At 37.6% G+C, this 21,288-nt stretch overlaps 1 protein-coding gene across 5 annotated transcripts in view; it reads right to left on the reverse strand.

The window, feature by feature from the left end:
- The window catches only part of REV1 (REV1 DNA directed polymerase), a 61,659-nt gene that overhangs the window by 33,387 nt on the left and 6,984 nt on the right, over positions 1–21,288 (reverse strand). For 2 of the 5 annotated variants that reach the window (XM_064438890.1, XM_064438872.1), the window contains exons 2-8: positions 15,571–15,679; positions 15,144–15,229; positions 13,866–13,926; positions 12,937–13,069; positions 11,125–11,293; positions 4,230–4,379; positions 1,448–2,160 (exon numbers count right to left, since the gene is read on the reverse strand). In XM_064438890.1, coding sequence (XP_064294960.1) covers positions 1,448–2,160; positions 4,230–4,379; positions 11,125–11,293; positions 12,937–13,069; positions 13,866–13,926; positions 15,144–15,163 — 1,246 coding nt within the window. In that variant the 5' untranslated portion in view covers positions 15,164–15,229; positions 15,571–15,679. The remainder of the gene's footprint in view (positions 1–1,447; positions 2,161–4,229; positions 4,380–11,124; positions 11,294–12,936; positions 13,070–13,865; positions 13,927–15,143; positions 15,230–15,570; positions 15,680–21,288) is intronic. The other 3 variants (XM_064438882.1, XM_064438901.1, XM_064438908.1) reach the window with 3 other exon arrangements.

The raw sequence follows: 21,288 nt of genomic DNA on the forward strand, positions 1-21,288 counted from the left end.
ATAAAAAAGCTTAGCTGCACTAAAAGCTACCATTAATTCTTCATGAAACACACCAAAATGAGTTTCAAACCTACCATGCAATTGGATTTTGGCATTGCTGTACCTACACTCACGCAAACGTTCAGCAAAGATGAGCAAGATAGCTCCAGACTGAAAAACCTACACACCTAAAGCACCAGCAATACTTGTGTCAAGTATCCCAGAAGTTTAAGCCTGCATGTCTAAGTTGCTTACCTACCAGAGGAGTCTGTATATAACAACAATGACAAAATATCTTAATCTGAACAACACATAAAGTGTAACAGTGAAAAAATATTTCAACACATCAAGTGAATTGTTCTGCTTAACATCTGAGTTAATTACTGAGCAATCAGAAAATATGTTTTCCTGTTTTTAATAATTTACCATTTGAACCCATTCTTTGAAAAATAAGGACTGTCTTATAAAGGGCGTATTTACAAATCAAGTGATCAAGTTAACACTTAAGAAGCTGCTACTTGCCAACTGAAACAGAGTCATTAACTATTTGAATACTCTAGGCCAAATCAAAGAGAAAATAAAAATATATTAGCTTATACCATATTTTGATGGAAAAAAATACACATTAAGGTAGTTTGTAAGCTAAAATGTTTTGTAACTGGGGTGTCCTAGCACAAACACAGAATCAGTTAATTTACTTATCTAACAATCATTTTTTAGGATGTGGTAATTTATCATCAAGCATATTTTCATGATTACAGGTGAATATTTTTACAGCACAACAGAATCAGAATCTCTTCGATGGTACAGAGCTAGCCTTTTAATTGAATAGAACTGTAAAAGAGAGATTCTAAAGATGCAAAATACTTTATCTATACTTGTAACACTTTGCTTCTCGTGAATTACACACTTTTTTCATTTTGGCCCTTGATATAATGACATAAAACATTTCTCTTCTGTCACAAGCCAGGTTCTGAAGTCTCATATGACACTGCTACCCATTTAAACAGACCCAGAGGTATATAAAATTCCTGCTAACAAAAAAAAATTCAGAATTTAGTTCACTTTCAAATGCTACTCATCTTTTAAATTATCACATTGAACTATAAGCAGCAAGTTTTTTTCTTCTGTTTTTTTCCCTTTAGATTTTCACACAGCAACCACAGACTTGTGTATTTAGATATATGTGATATTTTTCCCCTTGATCAATCCACAGATCTTGGAAAAATGCAGCTATATTATTTCTACAAGGAAGAACTGAATATAGACCAGAGTATCACATTAACTCATATTTTAAGTTAAAAAACGCCAAAGAAACAAAACCAAAAGGAGTTGGATCCTTCAGTTTTCAAGACACCGAAGTCACCATGCTTTTCCAGATAGCCTAACTGTAATGTGAATATTGAACAATACCTACTTAGTCTCAGTTAGACCTTCTCAACATAAACCTTCTTAAACAAGTATCTACCTGTGTCAGTTTTAAGTGCAGACCTGCCTGCTTTCCATTTTTTTAATTTTTCCCTTCCTGGAAAGACACCGCTGTTTTTTCTCTGCAGGCTGTTGACAAACTCTGTCAATTCACACTTCCATGTTGATATATGATGCAGTCTTGAACGTGAATAAAAGTCAGAAATAAAACTACAATCTGAAGGTTTGGACGCAGATAAGGAAGCTGCCTTGCTAGGAGTAGGTACAGAAGTGCTTTTTGTGCTTGAAGGCCCCTGAACAGTGGAGTGGTGAGCACCATTTATTTTAGCATTACTGTGCAAAGATGAAGATGAGGATGAATTACTCATAGTCCTATGTGAATTCCACGAAAAGTCTGTGTTTTTGTTGCTTTGCTGCAACTGCTGCGTTGTGCAGTCTCTAAAGTCAACCATGCCTTTTTCAGTCTTCCCCTCCTCCTGCACAGGGCCTGGAGAAAACCGACTTGCAACACCGTTGCCAGAGGGCACCAAGCAATCCTGTGTCTTTAAGGCACTGGTAGAAGTGTGTGTGTGTCCATTAAAAATGGCGGTGCTGTCTTTGTGAGACTGAATCCCATTTTGTTTCCGTCCAGGTAGGATCTGCTCCAAATCTGTAAATCCAAAATCATCACTTTCTTCTTCCTCTTCTTCGTTCCAGCTACTTACTCCATTGGGTGTGATCTCGTTTTCCATCTCACATTTTTTAATATGATTTCTGAAACAGATATAAATATTTAATTACATACCCTTGAAAAAAAAAAGGCACATTTACAGGTCACTTCACGCGCTAAGTATTTATCTTCCTAATTGTTATCAGTATATACTTGAGTAGTTTTTACATTCTCAGGACAATTATCTCAAACTCTGAGCCATGTCCTCTCAATGTCATAAAATACTGCATTGCTGTACAAAAGTTTTCACATATTTGGTGTGTTATTAATGCAGTACTACCAGGAGTTTACGTGGGAGTGACAAAAATGATGCTCACATTAGAAAAGGTATTTCCAGGGCCTTTAATTTGACCCGTAGTCTCCAACCAAATTACAATGATTATTTATTTGTTAACAGAACTGTACCACCATGGACATCACGAATGGTGCAGGAATATGCAAACCATTGGAAGGAGTTATCTTTTTATCAAGAGATGTGATTTTCCTTATCTGGTTACAAACAAACAAAAAAAGAAAGTATACATAGAAAACCTCCATTGTTTAGAAAATTATTTTAGATTAATGTGTTAGATTTATTTTATCTTCTCTCAAGGAAAAATCTGTTCAAGCTCTATAAATTAAACATATCCTTATCTTTTAACAAAAACCCAAACAATTAACTTTTCATCTTTAAAACATATAAAACAAAGTATTCTGCTACAAGTGCACTGGCAATTTACATTTACTCTGACGGTGTAGAGGTAAAGCTTTAATTAAAAAAATTTACACTGTAACAAACCCTAAGTGGAATTAAAACCAAAGCCTTCAAGAGTTGTGCGTACTCTTGATCTGCTGAAAAAAACCCAACCATCACTCCCAACTCCCAAAGGTAGCAATTTAGGTACACAAAAAAATAGGTGGGAAATAATTAGCTACTGAGTATACTAGTGAAACCAGAAAGCCAATTAACTGTGACAACAATTTGGTTAAGAATATCACAATCATAGATTAATTAAACATAATATTTTTGAGGAGTTGCATGGTTGAAAGTTGTATATTGAGTGATACATATCAAATAGGGCAGGCTTTTAAACTCATGCTTTTCAGATTGGTATTTTTGGAAGCCTGAATATTCTTCTCATTTAAAAAATATTAACAATGCAGTAAGAAGAGGTGATGGTGATTGTGTCACTCATTGTTTAAAATATGAGTAAGTAATACTGCTTAGGATATTAATTTCATGCCACTGGTTTTATTTTTCCTAAATATAGAGAAATCCCACTCATGGTAAAGTCTCAGCATTACGCAGAACTGGATTTAAAATAAATCAGCAGATTGTGGAAGAACACAAATCACCATTACAAATCAGGAAGTATAGTATACTGTACAGTATCCTTGGCCCTGTTTGAGCAGTAGCGTAGGACCAGATGACCTCCAGAGGTCTCTTCCAACCTCAACCATTCTATAATTTTATGATTCTTGCCTCTAAACAACAAACATGCTTCTGAAGAAGATGCAGGAATCCTCTTAAAAAAATCTACAGAACAGTAGAAGCAGAAGGTTTCTTTCCAAATTCCAATTCATCTGCCACTTATGAGTTTTGCTGGTGCTTTCTGTTCAATTCCCTTCTCAAGGTCTTTTAGGAGAATTTTTTATATTGCAATTGGATTTTTTAATCAATCTTCTCTCTCAAGCATGACTTAAACCTTGATGTTAGCATACATAAGGTAAGCTGTGACTTTTTTTCTAATAAAGAAAAAACTTAACAACTAGTATGAATTTACATTTATTCCTAGGCACCTTTAGCAAAAGCAATCAAATCATACCAGCTTTTTGCTTTTGAAATAAAGACCTACTTTTCAGTGTCACTAGTCAGAATCCTTTAACGTATGCCTGTTACTTCCATACAGACATGCAAAGTTGGTCCAAAGACTAGAGGCAAGGCTTGGAGTCAAGGTAACCGTAGTTCTGTCCTCACCTATTTATACAGCTATACCTTATTTTTATATTTCAGTGCCTCAGACCCTCCCTCTTATAAAGTTGAAATGAATTTTAAAAATACTATGTAGTTATAAATGCAAACCCATTATGGGTGAATGACTAGCATCTGCATTACAAGATCAGAAACACTTACACCCTGTTGAGATCTTTAGATATATTGCTTGGACCTGGCACAGCATCTTCAGGTTTGCATATGTTATTAAAGTTGAGACCTTTTTGAACACTTGACTGCTTGGTGTAAAGCTGATAGGGAATGTGCGAGAGGAGACGTCCAGCTTTAATGCTGTTAACAAAAAAAAAAAAAAAGGAACAGGTTACTACTTAAGACATTTTAAAAAACCACAACCTTCTATGCTAAAAAATACCTCATGTACAATAAACTATTACTTTGGTCATTACCTTTTGCTGTTCTGCTGTATTTACTTGCAGTCACTTCCACAACACCTTTCCTGCTACTAACTGGATTGAACTTAAATGTAATTTGTGATGTGGTGACTGGTACTATAAAAGATATTTGCACAGTTCTGTTGGTCAGTTGTCTACATCCATTTCTCTTCTCCAGCTGACACCCCCCCCCCCCCCCCCCCCCCCCGATATTTGATTTCAAAAACAAAATAAACAATGCCCAGTAAAAAAACCCTGGTGAGTGGTCCAGGTTATTCTAACTGAACAATGCTGACTGAGCTCTTTAACTTGGAAAAAAGCACATTCATGGGTCCCAAGCAAATTTGCATAGAATTTGAAGGAGGTTAGCTAGGGTGTGGTTCACTATTAAAGAGGAACTACTTTTTTTCTATTCCAAAAGGATAATTACCTCTTCTTGCGAGAAAATTCACTGAAGAAAGCTAGACAGAAGACTAATTTCCGAGTAGACCTTCCATAAGTATCTACCACAATCATTCCAGTTCTGTCCTACATGTTGCACTGTTATCTCCCTCTTCCTTTTCCACTGAAACTGCAATTCTACTTCAATAACTACTAAATCCCTTGGGAAGTCATGGTTGTTGAAGTGGAATCCTCTCAGCAGCATGATTTCATCTCTCCACCCCAACGCCTGTTGCTGACAGTAGAGATAAATAACAGCCTTCCCAGCCCATACTTCACCTCTTCTTCATATACAACTCTTCACATTGAACAGAGGGTCAGAGATGCTGAAACTTCTTACAGAAGAGGAACCTCTCTCGGATCAAAGAAGCTTAATATTAGCATTCAGTTTTGCAGATACAGTTGGATTCAAATTTTTAAAGATAATTTAGTTCAGTAACAGACACTGTTTTTCTGTCCTTCAATACCTGAATGCTTTCTCTCAGACACGTGATTTTTAACTAGCTCAAATCTGTACTACTGTCAAGGGAACTGGATGGTGGAACAAAAGCCCTTAGGAGCTTTCTTGCTGCAATTAGAGAAGAATATAGTGAGAGATCGCATTTCCCAATTAGATAAATTAAAACTAGTTAGGCATACACATAGAGACCTGATAAGGTTTCTATGGGAATGGGACAGTAAAAACAGCCCTAAAAATACATCAATTAAATATTGTTTGATACATGAATATATAGCATTCATAAAGGAACATCATCTACATTAAACATTGCCAAACAGTTCTGTACAGTTCTGGTCCCCTCCATACAAAAAGGATGTGGACAGCCTGGAAGGGGTTCAGAGAAGGGCCACCAAGATGATCAGAGGACTGGGAAGCCTGTCATATGAGGATAGGCTGGGAGAACTGGGTTTGTTCAGCCTTGAGAAAAGGAGGCTTAGAGGGGATCTCAACATGTACCAGTACTTAAGGGGTAGTTACAAACAAGATGGAGAGTCCCTTTTTACATGGAGTCACATGGAGAGGACAAGGGGGAATGGACACAAGTTGCTCTTGGGGAGATTCCGACTGGACACCAGAGGGGAATTTTTCACACTGAGGACAGTCACCACTGGAATAATCTCCCCAGGGAAGGGATTGACTCGGCCACGTTGGACACCTTCAAGAGTCGTCTGGACAGGGTGCTGGGCCATCTTGTCTAGACTGTGCTCCTCCTAGAAAGGTTGGACTAGATGATCCCTGAGGTCCCTTCCAACCTGTGATTCTGTGAAACAGAGTTAAAAATACACATGGTAGAGTTCCAAAGCTTTCTTCTGTGGAAAATGGTGATGCAGCAACTAAGCTTCTACAATGCCTGGTTAGACTGTTTCTCATCTTACCCTGTGAACCTGGGTGCATAACCACCCAGGAAATACTTCAAAATCATTACTGCAATTTCAAGATTATAAAAAACCCCACATTTTTTAAAGAACTTGCTCATGCTAAGATTTTATCTACTGGAGTAGCTGCTCTACTAGATCAATAGACAGTTAGTTTGGTTGTTTTCAAACTGTATTAAGATGCAGCAATAGGAATCCTAATTTAGATTCATCATTCAACATCTTTCCCCATTCCACACGCCCTGGATCACAGATTTCATAATCACTACAAAAATTAGGTTGGAAAGGACCTCTGGAGGTCTCTAGTCCAAACACTGCTCAAAGCAGGGTAATCTTTAAAGTTAGATCAGGTTGCCCAGGGCTGAGACCACCCACATTTTTGCTATCTCCAAGGGGAGAGATCCTACAACCTCTCTAGGCACCTGTTCCACTCCTTACTCTCTTTCACTGTGAAAAATATTTTCCTTATACTCAGTCACAATTTTCTTTGCTGCAATTTGCAACTATTGTCCTCTTGCTGTTTATCTTGAAGAAAAATCTGGCTCCAAGCTCTTTGTAATCCCTATATAGGTAACGAAAGACAACAATTAGACCCGCTCCTAGTCTTCTCTCCAAGCAGAACAAAACCAGCTTCCTGAGCCGCTCATCATATATCATGTGTCCCAGGCCCCTATTCATGTTGGTGGTTCTCCTCTGAACCCACTCTAGTTTGTCACTATCTTTCTTGTACTGAGAAGAGCAAAATCAGACACAGAACTCCAGCTTCAGAAGTGTGGAATAAATTGGAAGACCTGCTGGCTATGGTCTTGCTACTGCAACCCAGTATGCTGTTAGCCTTTATCTCCACAAGGGCACAACTGCTGCTCCATGATTAACTTGTAGTCCACCAGGACCCTCAAATACTACCCTACAAGGGTGTGCCCTAGCCAGTGAGTCCCTAGCCTGTCTGGTTGCATGGAATTAATTCCGTCCCATGTGCAGCACTCTGCATTTGACTTTGTTGAATTTCATTAAGTTTCTGTCATCCCATTCCTCCAGTTTGTTGAGACTCTCCGAAGGGCAGCGCTGCTCTCCAGTATATCAACTGTTCCCTTCTATTTGCTGTCATCCACAAACTTTCCACTGCATCACCAATGTCCATGCCATTAACCAAGACATTAAACTGCATCTGCCCCAGTATCAACTCTTCAGAAATGTCACTTGTAACCATTTGCTGCTTCAACTTGGAACTGTTGACCACTACTCTCTGAGCCAGGCAGTTGAGCCAGTTCTTCACCCAGCTGGCAGCCCACTATCCAATCCATATTTCTCCAATTTGATTAAAAGAATGCAATGGGGGACTGTGTCAAAAGCCCTACTGAAGTCAAAGCAAATGGTATCTACTGCTCTCCCACTGTCCAGTCATCTCACCATAGAAGACAACCAGGCTGATCAGGCATGATTTGCCACCCTAGATACAGCTTCCAGGAAGGTACCTTCCATGGCCTTCAGTGACTGTGGTGAAGCTGACCCTAGTGCAATTCCCTGGATCCTTCTTCTTTCCCCTTCTGCATGACATTTGCCTTTGATCCAGTCTTCTGGAAAATCTCATCTGATTGCCACAATTTTTCAAAGATGACAGAGTGTGATGTAGCACTGGTATCAGCCAGCTTCTTCAGCTCCCTTGGATGCATTCTATCTGGTACTGTAGAGTTGTATATGTCATGCTTCCTTAAGTGAATCATAATTTACGCTTCCAATACCTTTGGTAGCATTTTTTTTCTCCAAACTCTGCCACTAGGCACATGCGCCTTCAAGGCTTGAAAGCAGACCTTACCACTGAACACCGAAGAAAAGGCAGTACTGAGTACCTCAACTTTTTCCACATCCTTTGTCATGAGGTTGCCCCACCATTCAACAGCAGGCCTGCTCCATTTGCTTCCAATACCCCTATAAATGCCATCTCTTTCCCCTTTAACACTTTGCTAGTTTCCAATAAAGGTTACTGTGTTAAAGTAACATGGCACCTCTTCTGAAAGCTGTACTGTTTTAAGGCTGGTAGCTTTTATTTATTCAAATATTTTGCATTCTGAATCCTCACCAGAAAAAGGAAAAGAAGGGTGACGTACCAGACTAATTTTTTTTTCCTGGGGAAATTATCTTAAACTCTTTTCTTCAGGTTTCTGTTAGATTAACACAGATCTTTAAGTAAAACATTCACTCAATCTGAAAATCAAAATAAAGAATCCACAAATTCTACTGGTAGCTCATTTTAGTGGTTATTTATCCTCAATCTCTGAAAAGTGTTTTTATTATAAATGTTGAAGAATGTTTGTTAAAAGAATATTCAAATTTGAAAGTCAAGCTCTCAGATCACCTTAATTTGCCTTCCATTGAACACTGCACAACAACCTTTCCAAGCTACATAATTACATCTTACATTTTCAAATCAAGGAAGAAAGATTTAGAAAGGAGGTCTGCCTGCAAGTCTCTTCCTTCACTTGTTGCAGAAATAGAGCGGCAGCAAAAGCAGACAACAAGGGGAGTGCAGAAAGAATAATCTTGTCAGTAAAGCAACCATGCATTACTCTGCAATACTGGATTTTGCAACTACTGTTACCACAGGATCTCTATGTGATGCTAATTAAACGAAAATTCTAGAGCTACTTGCATTTAACAACAGGTTTATGCAAGTCTGACTTTAGCCCATAGTTCAAACTGTTCAAAGTTCAGAATATGGAAAGCTTTTAATGCAGCAATAAACTTCAACATATGCCTTACCATCCTTGTAAAATAACTCTGTAACTATCTTACATACCTTACATAATTCACATGGCATATTCCAAAATATTGACATTTTGGGGGCTTTACCTTAATGGCTCTCAAACAAAAAAATGAAAATAATAGCCATTGTAATAAGTGCCATGGTAAGCTCATTAATCTTTGGAAAGCAGACAGATGTTATAGTTATAAGCACCAATAAAAGACAGGAATTAATTATTCATTCCATTATCAGGAAAGAATTCGTGTCACATGCAGTAAGTAAGGAACAGGGTTACATTGACAAGAAGCAAAAAACAAGACACTGAATTAGCAGTTTGCAACCTGAATTCAATCTTTTCTGTGAAGAGAATGTGGCAGGTACCATAGTGAAAAAAGATGGCATGTGATCATGTAATTAAGGACTAGACTGTAATGTGGGCACACAAAGAAATAAATCAAAGCTCCAGACAAACGACCTTTTCATTTTGCAACCTTGGATGACAAGACTGAAGATCTAACAACACTGCTTTACCAACAATTTGTCACAGTAACATTTTAGGCTTGATTCTTAACCAAACTAAAAAAAACCCAAGCCCATCATATTGCGGGAACATGATGTGCATGTGAATATTCAAGAAATTTGGAACATCTACATCCACTGCACCAATTTTTACCATCTGATCTACTGAGGAGAACATCATTTGGTATTCCATACACAGAGCTAGAGTATTTAACCAATGAATGTTCTTCAATGCTGTTGAGAAGAAGGGAAAAATGAGGGTTTGTTGTGAAACTAGCTTTTATTCCAGATTCTGACATGAACCCTGTTCTACTGAGTCACTGAGTTCCCTGTCTCCTTGTGCCCAACCCATGTATCTGTCTATACTCAGTTCTTCTGACTTGTTCTACAGTACAACCTTCCAGAACCAGGAGATGCAGAACCTGAATACAAGACACCATAAGGAAAATTTTAGGAGATTTTGTATATTAGGTTCTAGCAAGTCTCTACCAAATGTATACAAATTGATTTTTCCAACTTGGCTCAAATCATGACAAGCTTTAATGGCATCAATGAAAACAGCCACATATTTCAAATAAAAACACACCTACCTACCACCAGTTTTCCGAGTCCTTAAACTCAGGGGTGAGGTCCTAAAACTGTTTAAAAAATGTACCTAAAGTCTTTTTCAAACTAAGGAACCTACCATTTCTGACTAAATCTCAAAAAATTTACCTTCAAGATACATGACACAAAACAGCTGAACCCAAAGGACTGAAAATCAGCAAACTGAAAATAGGAACTACAAACCGGATTTTACAAGTATGTATGCAGAACAGTTCCTTGCGTGTTTCTGCTGGTCGTCTAGGGAAGAGGCTAGTTAAGAACAGCATGACACTGACAGAATGATTTCCAGAATATATTCCTGCCTGTTCTATTTCCCATGGGTTCCTCAGATGGAAGAAGACAGATGCATGCCAGATTAACTGCTCTGAGCCTGGCTATGCTCTTTTTCAAGGACCTGAGGACAACTTTAGTTGATCCCATATATTCCAGTGCATGGAGGAACCAAAGAACATAAATTCTTTGTAAATAAAACTTGTGGGGCTTTTTTTTTTTAATTTGTTGTTTTGTTACAAAGTCACAACACAATAAATGTTTATATGGATTCATTTCAATTTTATGAAAATGCTTTTCAATTGACATTCTTCTTTATTTACAGAGGAAATTAAACTTATGCAATGCACAAGGTAAGAGGTTAAAAACAATCACCTGGTACGTGTTTAAACATACTGAGATGAAGGCTGGTCAATGGATTGAATATTAAATGGAATCAAAAGGATAAAATTCAGTTTCCTGATATGCCTGAGACCTTCTGAATGTTCTTAGTGAAGTTTCTTAAGGAACAATCACTAAGACGCAATCTTCAATGAAATAGTGGTAATTTTCTGCAGCTGTTGCAAGGACAGCTTTATTTTAAACCAAACCATACTCTCAAAATGCAATCTTCTATAATACTGTTTTTCTAGATCTTGTCTTTTTTTTTTCCAAAAAGAGAAATCTCCAAAAGCAGCAGACCTAAACTTACCTTTCCATGATCCACTCTGGCCGAACTACTTTTTCTCCTTTCAATTCTTTTATTTTGGCATTTGGAAGATTTGTGGCAATGATGTGAGTTGTTTTTGATCTGGAATAATACACATGGTATTGGCCTCCATGCAACATCATTAGCCGTCTTAATTCATCAGCTGAGGGATCTATAAAATTAAAACCAGAAATATTCCTATTTTGTGTCATCAAATACAGTAAGAAAAACTACTTTAATTGGGAAATATGATGCCATGATCAGAAAGAGTGCAAGCCATCTTTTTTCTCCTGAAAAACCTTACAAGTTCTTTGAAGAACAGATCATAAAAGCATTTCTGAAGAAATGTAGGGGACACTGTTTCTGAAGAGACTGATTCAAAATGTAAACATTCTACTTGTAACAGAGGATCTTTCCACAACATGTATGGTGGTGGTGGTGGTGGTGAAATACTCAAGCAGATTTAACGCTAAACTATGTCAAAAAACACTTTCCTTTCACCAGAGTTTGGGAGAGTAGTTTATACCCAGAAGTAGTAGAAAACAATTAATATAAAAAAGTTTTAGCAAGAGCACAGAACTCCTACGATAACATTTCTGGTTTACTGAAGCAGTTAACTCTTTCTTTACCAGGTTATTCTTGAATCATTACAGGGAGCAGAGAATACCTTAAAAACTAAGATCTCTTCTTATCCCCTCAATCATGTTAAAAAGAGTACTTATTTTGTAAGCAGAGGTGGAAAAAAAAAAGAAAAAAGTTTTAGCTTTTGGAAAACCTTTGCAGTGGGGTCACGCTGGCACCAAAAGGTTTGGGTCAGCGCAAAAAGAATGTTTTGAATAGCAAACCTGGCACAAGATACTAAAAAAAAAAAGAAAAAGGTTATCAATACAGGAAGGAAGAAAATTTTCTCCAGTTGTTATATTTCCTACTCCAGCCTTTTGGACAACCATCTTGCAGAGCTCTATTTAGGAACTAGTACCTTGAAGAATATGCAAATGCTAGATTTTCACTAAAGAAACTGCCTGTATTAAATAACCGATGTATTAACAGTTTAACATGTTGTCCACCTTAACCTTTTTCAGTACATTTGAGCCCTGTGCTCAAAGCAGCACTGCTCTGTATCACAGAAGCATCAGTTCTAGAATAGTCACAACATTCCTGGCATAGGTCCCTGAAAAAGGCTTCTGGGAAGTTTCAAGAAGGTTATTAAGCTGCTTTACAGAACCCAGGAGAAATATGAACATAATTATGGTAGATAAAAAAATCTTACTCCAGTTAACATACACTATCAGTCCATCACAGCCAATGCATATATATGTATTACCTCTTCTTCTGTTCCTTTTTCTGCTATTAATGGGTTCACTGTCTCAAGCATTATGCAACTCTGAGCAAGAAAACCCCAACACATCCACCCAAACATAATTTAGTGCACATACTCCAAGTCTAATGCAACCATCAATAATTTGGAAAATTGAAAATTTAAGATATATATAGGAGTATCGAAGAAGTTAAAAGGTTTAATTTCAAATAAGATGACCGCAGAAAGGCGGAAAAATTTACTCCTATTTGTATCAGTGACGATTCATGTAAATGATTTAGTAAAGTAGTATTTATATTTAGAACCTACATCTGGTTTTATATTGAAAACCTAAAACGTGAAATACAAAGGAACATAATATACTAAACATATACAGTAATTGTTATATATTTACTTAGCTGCAAACTCATGTGTTTTACAGTCCTTTACTCCACTTAGGATGGTAAACAGACACTAGGGAAGAACAGAACAGATCCTTAAATAAATAAAAGCTTCACCTGTCAAGCCATTGACATAGATGGCGACTCCACTAAAGATACTTGATGAATTTCCATCCCTCTGGTGCTGTATGGCTGAATCTGACCGGAACTGATCCTCCAATTTCTTAACCTTTGCAGACATGTACCCGCCCTAGTTTTTAAGTTAAAACAAAACAAAACAAAACCCATGATGCTAGTCTATTTTCCAATGTTTACAGACAGAAACTGGTCAACTATAAGACTTTAGAGGTAAGCAGCATTCCTTCAGATTGATTTTGGTTGACATACAAAAGACATATTCCCTTCCCAAATGAAAATCAGCAAATCCTCCACCCTAAATTCTTATCTACAAGATGACTGCATCTTGTTACCAACACAGCAGGATTTATTTCATACTTCTTTCGTCTTATTCTATAAGAAAAAGATTCTATCTCTATAAAAATTCTTACAGAATGAAAAGAAGAAAAAGGAAACAAGGGAATGATGCAAGTTTGGATGCTATATTGGACGCTCATCGCCTAAAGAAACAATATAGAGAATATTCATTAAGCTCAATGTATTTTCAGTCCTTAAATACATGAGACAGTAGTATCATATTTATGTAAATTAGGTGCCTTCGTTATTGTTTGTCCAACTATAAAGAATGTGGTGGAGACAACGATAAAGTTTCTAAATTATTTAGTTTAGTTTTTAAATGGTGATTTAAAGCTATTCAAGGGTCTGCACTTATTAATGATGCAATTTAGTGGATTATTGTGAATGAAGACTTCAAAACCTGGTCATTTAAAAAATTTCTTTTAAACTTAATTATGAGTTTTCAAGTGAAGCAAAAGGGTTTAATTTATAGCATACCTTTAGCATACACAACAAAATTGCAAATCCTTTTTAACCACAGTGTCATTTACCTCTAATAAGAAAAAAAAAAATCCTCTTGGTTTTGGACATACCCATATTCCCCAGCCATCGCCAGCCCGTTTCCGCCATCCACCCCGCCTCATACTGAAGCTTCTGCATAGGAAGAAAAATTCTTGATCAATTAGGTTTTTAGTAACATCATCAGTAGCATTTCAATTATGCATTACACACCATCTACAGATTATCACAAAGATTACATTTTTCAATGGGCTCCACTGAAGTATGAGAGTTACACGGTTAACCTAGAAATGAAAAATTGCCTAAAAACCTAGTTACGCCGTTTTGTAGTAATGCACATTGTAGTTCCTCCTATGTATCAAAAAACACACATACACGTTTTGTTCTGATCACCCAGAAAAGAAAAAACTCATTACAATGTTCAGTTTCCATTATGATTTATTAAATTCTTCCTGTTCATCATACATCCCCTATTTGAAAGGAGTAATAAAAGGTTCTTAAATACAATTGCTACCATTCATGCAAAATATTGCCCAAGTCAGGAACAATCTTCTATTTCCTAGTTGATACTATCCACAAGGTGGGATGCAGGCAAACACCTCCTGGTACTAGACACTGCGTTCATTTCACCAATGGCTTTACAGCAAATCATAAAAGGTCCAAACTCTTGTTGCTCCAATGCAATACATCACATAAAAGCAAAAAAAACAAACACCATCTTACAGTCAGTGAAAAGCCAGTTGTTTAAATGACCTAGTATGATCTATAGCTAGCTTTGTGATTTGTTTCTTTGGGTTTTTTTTGTTTGTGTGCGTTGCTTAATAGTAAATAAATAAATAAATATACCCAAATGCAGTTGAACTGAAACTGCAGTTTTCTTTTATGCAAGACACTCATCCCTGGACCATGAGCTGTACACAGCAGTGTCCCCAGATGAGCTATTAGTTGAGTAGAACAGAACTGGTGGAGAGGAAAAGAAACGTTTTGGACTGTGGCCAACTGTTCACTGCACTGAAGTGATTCACATTAGCTATAGCTGTTGTAACACTGATTTTAAAATATTGATTAATGATGCAGTAAGATCATGAGGTCACTGCCTGCTATTACATCTCACTTTCTTCTCTAACCAGTTCCCTAAATAAAAACACTGCTTTGTCTTTTAGAGCTATCAGATTTTAAGAGTGTGAGGACAGGATTCCGAAACTAAAAGGAAGACCATTTAAGCCAGTCACCTTTATTTTATGAAATATTTCTCTTCCTTTATCCTCCATAAAAATGCACAAAACTAGAGTTAGTACACAGAAGGAAGTCAACTGGTTATTTTCATCCTTGTCTGCTTTTTGAGAAGACACCTATTGTCTGGACTCTCCATGGCATCATCCAGTAACGGAGCACAGAAGCTTCACTCAGTCTCCAGACTACCAGAAAGCACATACCGCTGTGGATGGAGATAATAAAGCATTTTGGTCATTCTCCTATCCAGGCCTCCTACTGCACTGTTCTGGAGACCACCTCATTTATCACATTAAAATTTTGTTTCCTCTGAACCTGGCTGAAAGTTGAATTCTAGCTTTCATCTCTTAAACCTTTTTTGTTCTAGAGCTACCAAGCAGGCATACTCTGAAATCCAGTTAAGCCATCCTGGACTGCAGGCACATTTGATTTCAGAACAAGACACAGCTGCAGGAAAGTTTTCATAAATACGATAATTTTCATGGAATACTGCAAATATGCCGAATTAGGCAACCATAGAATTATAGTCAAAGCAGGTATAACTACCTCGAAAAGACAAGCTTCAGTTGTATGTTTCAGGACCTCTGCAAACACAGGAAGATCATGATGCACCTGGATCTATTCTTCTTAGAGTTGCTGAAATTCAATACATAACCTACACACATGTATATAATTATGAAGATTGTTCACTTGTCAAGGAGATGAGCTCTACACCAACAACCAAAACAATGCAACCCCTCCTCAGTACATTGCATTTTCTCTCTAGATACCTGCGTTTCTTACCCAGAGACCAATTTCCAAGACATTGAGCTTTCTGAAATTAGTTTTCAGTGGTTTGGATTATATCTAATAGATACCACAGAACTCTTAAGGAGCAGTGAGAAAAATGAGAGGAGATGAGCTAGATGACCACATGGAATACAAATTGACTTTTTCCCTGTAGAGGACAGTATGTCCTGATTTCCATTTTGGCTAGATGATTTCTTTCATATGGAAAATTTGTATTTTTCCATCAGCTGAAATCAACTGTAATTCAAATTTATCACTTCTAGCTAAGAAGTTCTTGGAGAAAACAGGAAAGTGTAAGTTCAAGAAAAAAAAAAATTCATTAAAATGCCATCTAGGGTTTTTAGATATCATAGGTATCAGTGTATGAGCTCATAAGAGACACCAGAATTTGAACTATTGATTGTCCTTTCTCCTTCTTAATAAATGATGACAAAGACTTAAAAGGTGGCTACAAAAAGTGCAGAGGCTCTCTCTTCACAAGGAGCCACATGGAGGGGACAAGAGGCAATGGGTACAAATGTACCAGGAGAGGTTTCATCTTGATGTAAGAAAGAAATTTTTTACAGTGAGAACAATCAATCACTGGAATGACCTCTCCCAGGGACATGGCAGAATCCTCATCGCTGGAGGTTTTCAATCTGCAATTGGACAGAGTTCTAGATAATCTCATCTAACCTAGGCTTCCCTACCCACGAAAGGTTGGACTAGATGGTCTTTTGAGGTCCCTTCCAGTCTAGGCTGTTCTATGATTATCAGTCTATTAAAAAGAAAATCTCATATGAAAAGAAACTCTTATTCTGAAAAAAGAACAAGGAACCTTCACGACTGTATGAAATGCACACTATAAGTCACCACAACATCAGTCCAATAAAGATGTTCTTTATTCCAATCACTGAATTCTTGAGAAGATATGATTTGATAGGTAGTTACTCTGACCCCTATACAGACAACCTATTGCTTGAACTAAAATATCTAATGCCTGACAAACTGAAGAACTGCCTTCATGAGGGCAAGCTTTTCTGAAACCTCAGAACATATTTAATTTTTGTTCAGGACACTGGGATGTGAGGATCTAAAAGCCATTAGATCAGAACACCACCACCAGTGGGGCCAATGGAAATCAGAATCATGGGTACATGCCTTGTTTGATTAAAACTAGAAATCAGAAAAACAAAACTAGTTCGGGTTAGCGTGTTAAAAACAGGCCATACCAACTGCTCAAAGGTTGTCTCTTCCTAGAGCCTGCAAAACTAGGGAAGCTAGGCTGTAATGCCTACTTAAAACATCTGACAATGATTTACCATTTCCTTGGCAGATGTGATTTTTGACTCAGCCAGTCCACTTAAATTCTAAACACACAAGTTAAGAACATGGTACTTCAGTGATTACTAGATGCCTCTGGCTCACGTCTTGAGAGTTGTGGATTATTTTCTTAATGCTGATATGAAAACCTGGGAGACTAATTTCTCCCTTTGTAGTTCCAGGAACTGAATGATGAACCAAGGTTTCCAGACTAAGGAGAATCCCCACTGCTAAAAACTTGTGCTTACAGTGCAGAATGAAGATAACCTCTACAGCTGCCTCACTGAAACTTAAGGAATGAACAAGCGTGAGAGACATCTTGCACAAGATATCAGGAAATCAGAGGAAAAGTTAAGCAAGATTTGAAACATGCTCACTGGTTCATGAAATAAGAAATATAAGGATAACACGATGCTCCCTCTGTAGGAGTCATAATGAAAGGATGAGCAAGAAAAATGCTTTGTAAAGAACCCTTGAAATAGGGGCAGGGGAGGGGGGAAATCAAGACAGGGGACTTAAACACCCATCACAAGCAGGCCAATTTCAGACAAGAGTTCATCTTTCTTGTGATTATAGTATTTAACTTGTTTCAGAACAGTTTTCTTTGTTTTCACAAATTCAAGAGCACAAATGCACAGTGACTCAGCGAAAGTGAACCACCAAGTTACTAGTTTTCATAGTATCTCCAGAGCCTGAAGGACAAGCTATAAAGTGACCCTTTGTCCAGAGAAAAGCTTTTTAAATAAAATTGAAATGCTCACATTCTAGACCTGGGAACACAAAGAAATCTTCAGCAATTAAAAAAATATCTCAACAAACTCTGAAACTGCACAAAAGCCTGTAAAGGTAGAAATAGTATTCTTAGGAATAGAATCCAAGCTTTCAGTGCAACAAGAACATTTCAAGAAAAAAAAAAGTCACTAAGAACTCCTGTGATCAAAGTTAACATAATTTGGCCCTGCATCTCTTCCAGACCACATACAAATGGTAAATCCTACCATTCTACAAAACAGGGTTCTTTAACTAAAACTCAAATTTCTATTGGGCGATCCTTTTAAAAACTGAAGCTAGAAGACAAACTCAGAGTTTTGATGCTCTGTACATGACTGGCGGCTCAGAAATCCTCAATATGGCCCACTAGGAAAAGACAGGTAACATCCCTTTGCGTACTGCTTCATAGGCCTGACATTATACTTACCAATCCACAACCACTTAACCCTGTTATTAAAGACTGGTAATCAAAACCTACAGATCAGGTAATGGAATGAAATCTTAACTCTACATTTTATGAATTGTATAAACATGTCTGTGTGTATAGAAGAGTTTTACAGCAACTGTGAGATTTCAGATCACAAAACAAGGAATGTAGATTGGAATGTTGATGTTAAGTTAATATTTGCTTTAATCTCATTTGTAGCACACACAGTGATGCAGGGAAGTTATTTCTTCAAAATACTTTGAATTCAGGATTGCATGGTTGTAAGAGAAGTGGCTTTCCATTAACTTGGGCAGTTGCCATAATACAGATAATGGGCAAACCCAGACCAAAACCACAAGTATTATAGGGAAATTGTTTGGGACAACAGACTACAGATCTCAATGACTCTGTAAGAAGTGAACATGGATCCTCATGGGCTTTTTAATTCCAGGTCAGTACTAGTCCGGTCCAAACCTGAGCTGTTTCTGCCATACGCCTCAGCATTCCCGTTCCCCAGTATATGGTGCAGAGCTGTTTCTGCTGCCTCTTCAAGTAGCCAACTTGGAGAGCCAACTTGGCAGAACATACACTTTATAGCTCTGCACTACAGGAAAGCATATGAACTATTTCCAAAGACAAAATGAGGCTGCACTGTGACTCATCAAATAACCCTGCCAAACTTGTGTCTAAATACATGGCACAAGTAACTTCCAATCCAGATAATCCAATTTCAGGTACTGAAAGCTGAGTGAAAGTATAACACAGTGTAACATTGTAACAGTGTAACACAGTGTAACAGTATTTTGCATTTCTGACCAGAGTGAACATCCAGTCAATGTCCTCTAATGCAAAAGAACTTGATTAAATTAACATACTCAAAGGCCACAAGCCTTATTCTTGAAGGTGTAACTCTACTGCTAACGGAAGTGTGGATATCTCGCGCCACAGCTAATGAGTATCAGAATCTTTTCCTTGAACTGTAGATTGAATCCATCCCAGCTCAGCAGGGCTTAAAAGTTGTTCCCATCAAGTGGGTATTTTGCGGCCTGTTTGAGTTCCATGCATCTACATTCCAGCTACCACATCAAACTCACCACTCCACTTGGCACTAGTCTGCAAGCTCTTTGAGGAAAGAACTGACTTACGTGTTTACACATTTCTCAGCACAAGAGAGTCCTATTCTTGGCTGAGTCTTCTGGAAAAGAGCTGCTGCTACAGGGTCTAAAACTGTTTTCTACCACATATTGAGAAGTTCAGGATCCAGCAAAAGAACTTAAAAATAAAAAAGATAGTACAATAGGGTTTTTTTAGGGTACTGTACTTTCAAATCCCCATGATTTCAGTCACTTCAGAGTTAACACTACTGTTCCCTATTGAAATAAACTAATTAGTATGTTACAAAGCAACTGAATTTTATTTTAGGTGGGAAATAAAACTCTCAGGGTGAAGTTTCGTAAGATGGTTGAGTCAACTGGATGGCTGACTGCCACCAAAAGGGATGGTTCTGGTTTTCAACCTCTGCTGACCTAATAGGCTTTATCCGATCTTCCCAACCTCTACACCACCTCCCTACTCATACTGGTGCTATGTACAATTCAGCTCGCTAAATCAACAGAAAATGGACAGAATTTTACAGGTTAGCTTCTTGCCAGTTCAACAAGCTGAACTGACTCACAAAAGCATCAGACAAAACCAAAGCAGACAGGCCAGAGAAGAGGAATGGATGGGAGCGTTCCTTTCATTGCCAGTGGGATCTTAAGATTACCTTAGGCATTTCTAGAAACCCACTTTTAGGGTCGTAGCTATAACCAACTAACTGTGATGTAAATGTGGATACGGAGCTGCCATGAGCTAGCTAGCTACTCTTCTCTAACTAGCCACTCTTCTCTAACTAGCCCTGTTTACAGTTTTTTCCCCCCAATAAACAGGAGGGATAGGCTATCTCACCTTTTCCATAGGGTAAGAGTTTTCAAAGGAAGTTACAGTGGAACAGCTCCCCATCTTAAGCCACATGTGCCCATACAATAATCACTTCTAACTATAAGCACCTGATGTTACAGGGTCAACCAGCAAGTTCTGTTTTGCAGTTCAATCTCTGGTGACAATTTAAAGCAATAGAAATGAAATTAGCTGAAGGACACTTTAAAAATATGTCCCCAAAAACACCCAACACACCCCCATCTCCTGTGAGAAACCTAAGAGTATAAATCAGGAAAAAAAGATCATTAAAATCTTGGGCAAATTAAGTATTAGGCACAAAATTGTTAGAAATTTAGAAACATCATTTTTCTAAAATATGAACATCCATGGCATTTGCTAGAGAGGTAAAATACTGTACAATCCACATACAGCATGGAAAACCCCACGTCCTTCAGAATCAACTCCTTATGTGTCGATGAATTCTAAAACTGTTCTATGCATACTTTCATTTAGGCTTGACAGCAAAGAAATGATACAATGACCTTCAGTTCAGTCAGTCCCCCAGAAAGAGACACAGGAGCTCTTTGCTAAACTAATCCAGTTTCCAAACTGACCATTTTTGCAACTGAAAATGGTCTTTATTTCAGATAAGTTTAACATCAAGGACTAAATACTTTAAATACAAGTAACAACTAAGAAATAGACATTTCTTTTGCTGGTGAATCATCACAAAGACCAAAGGAGTTGTACAGCAGGTAACCATTTATACAAGAGCTGTACAGGACAAAAGTATTTAGACCTTTTCACAACTGGCTTGGGGTCTGGGACAGATGATTGTTTCAGTTGTCACAACTTAAGGAATCAGGAGCACAAGGTACAGAAAACAGCATCACTGCACAGCCTGCACCAGCTTTGACCAATGTTTTCAAGTAGATACTCTTTTTGCTTTTATACATGGCATTTGAGATGGTTAATTCTTTGAAAAATAGCAAGCCAGATTCAATTTGAGACCAACTGTCAATGTTTCATTCTCCTCTAGGAATAACACTCAGTAG

This window comes from Phalacrocorax carbo, chromosome 1, assembly GCF_963921805.1.
Source record: "Phalacrocorax carbo chromosome 1, bPhaCar2.1, whole genome shotgun sequence".
Classification (NCBI taxonomy): domain Eukaryota; kingdom Metazoa; phylum Chordata; class Aves; order Suliformes; family Phalacrocoracidae; genus Phalacrocorax; species Phalacrocorax carbo.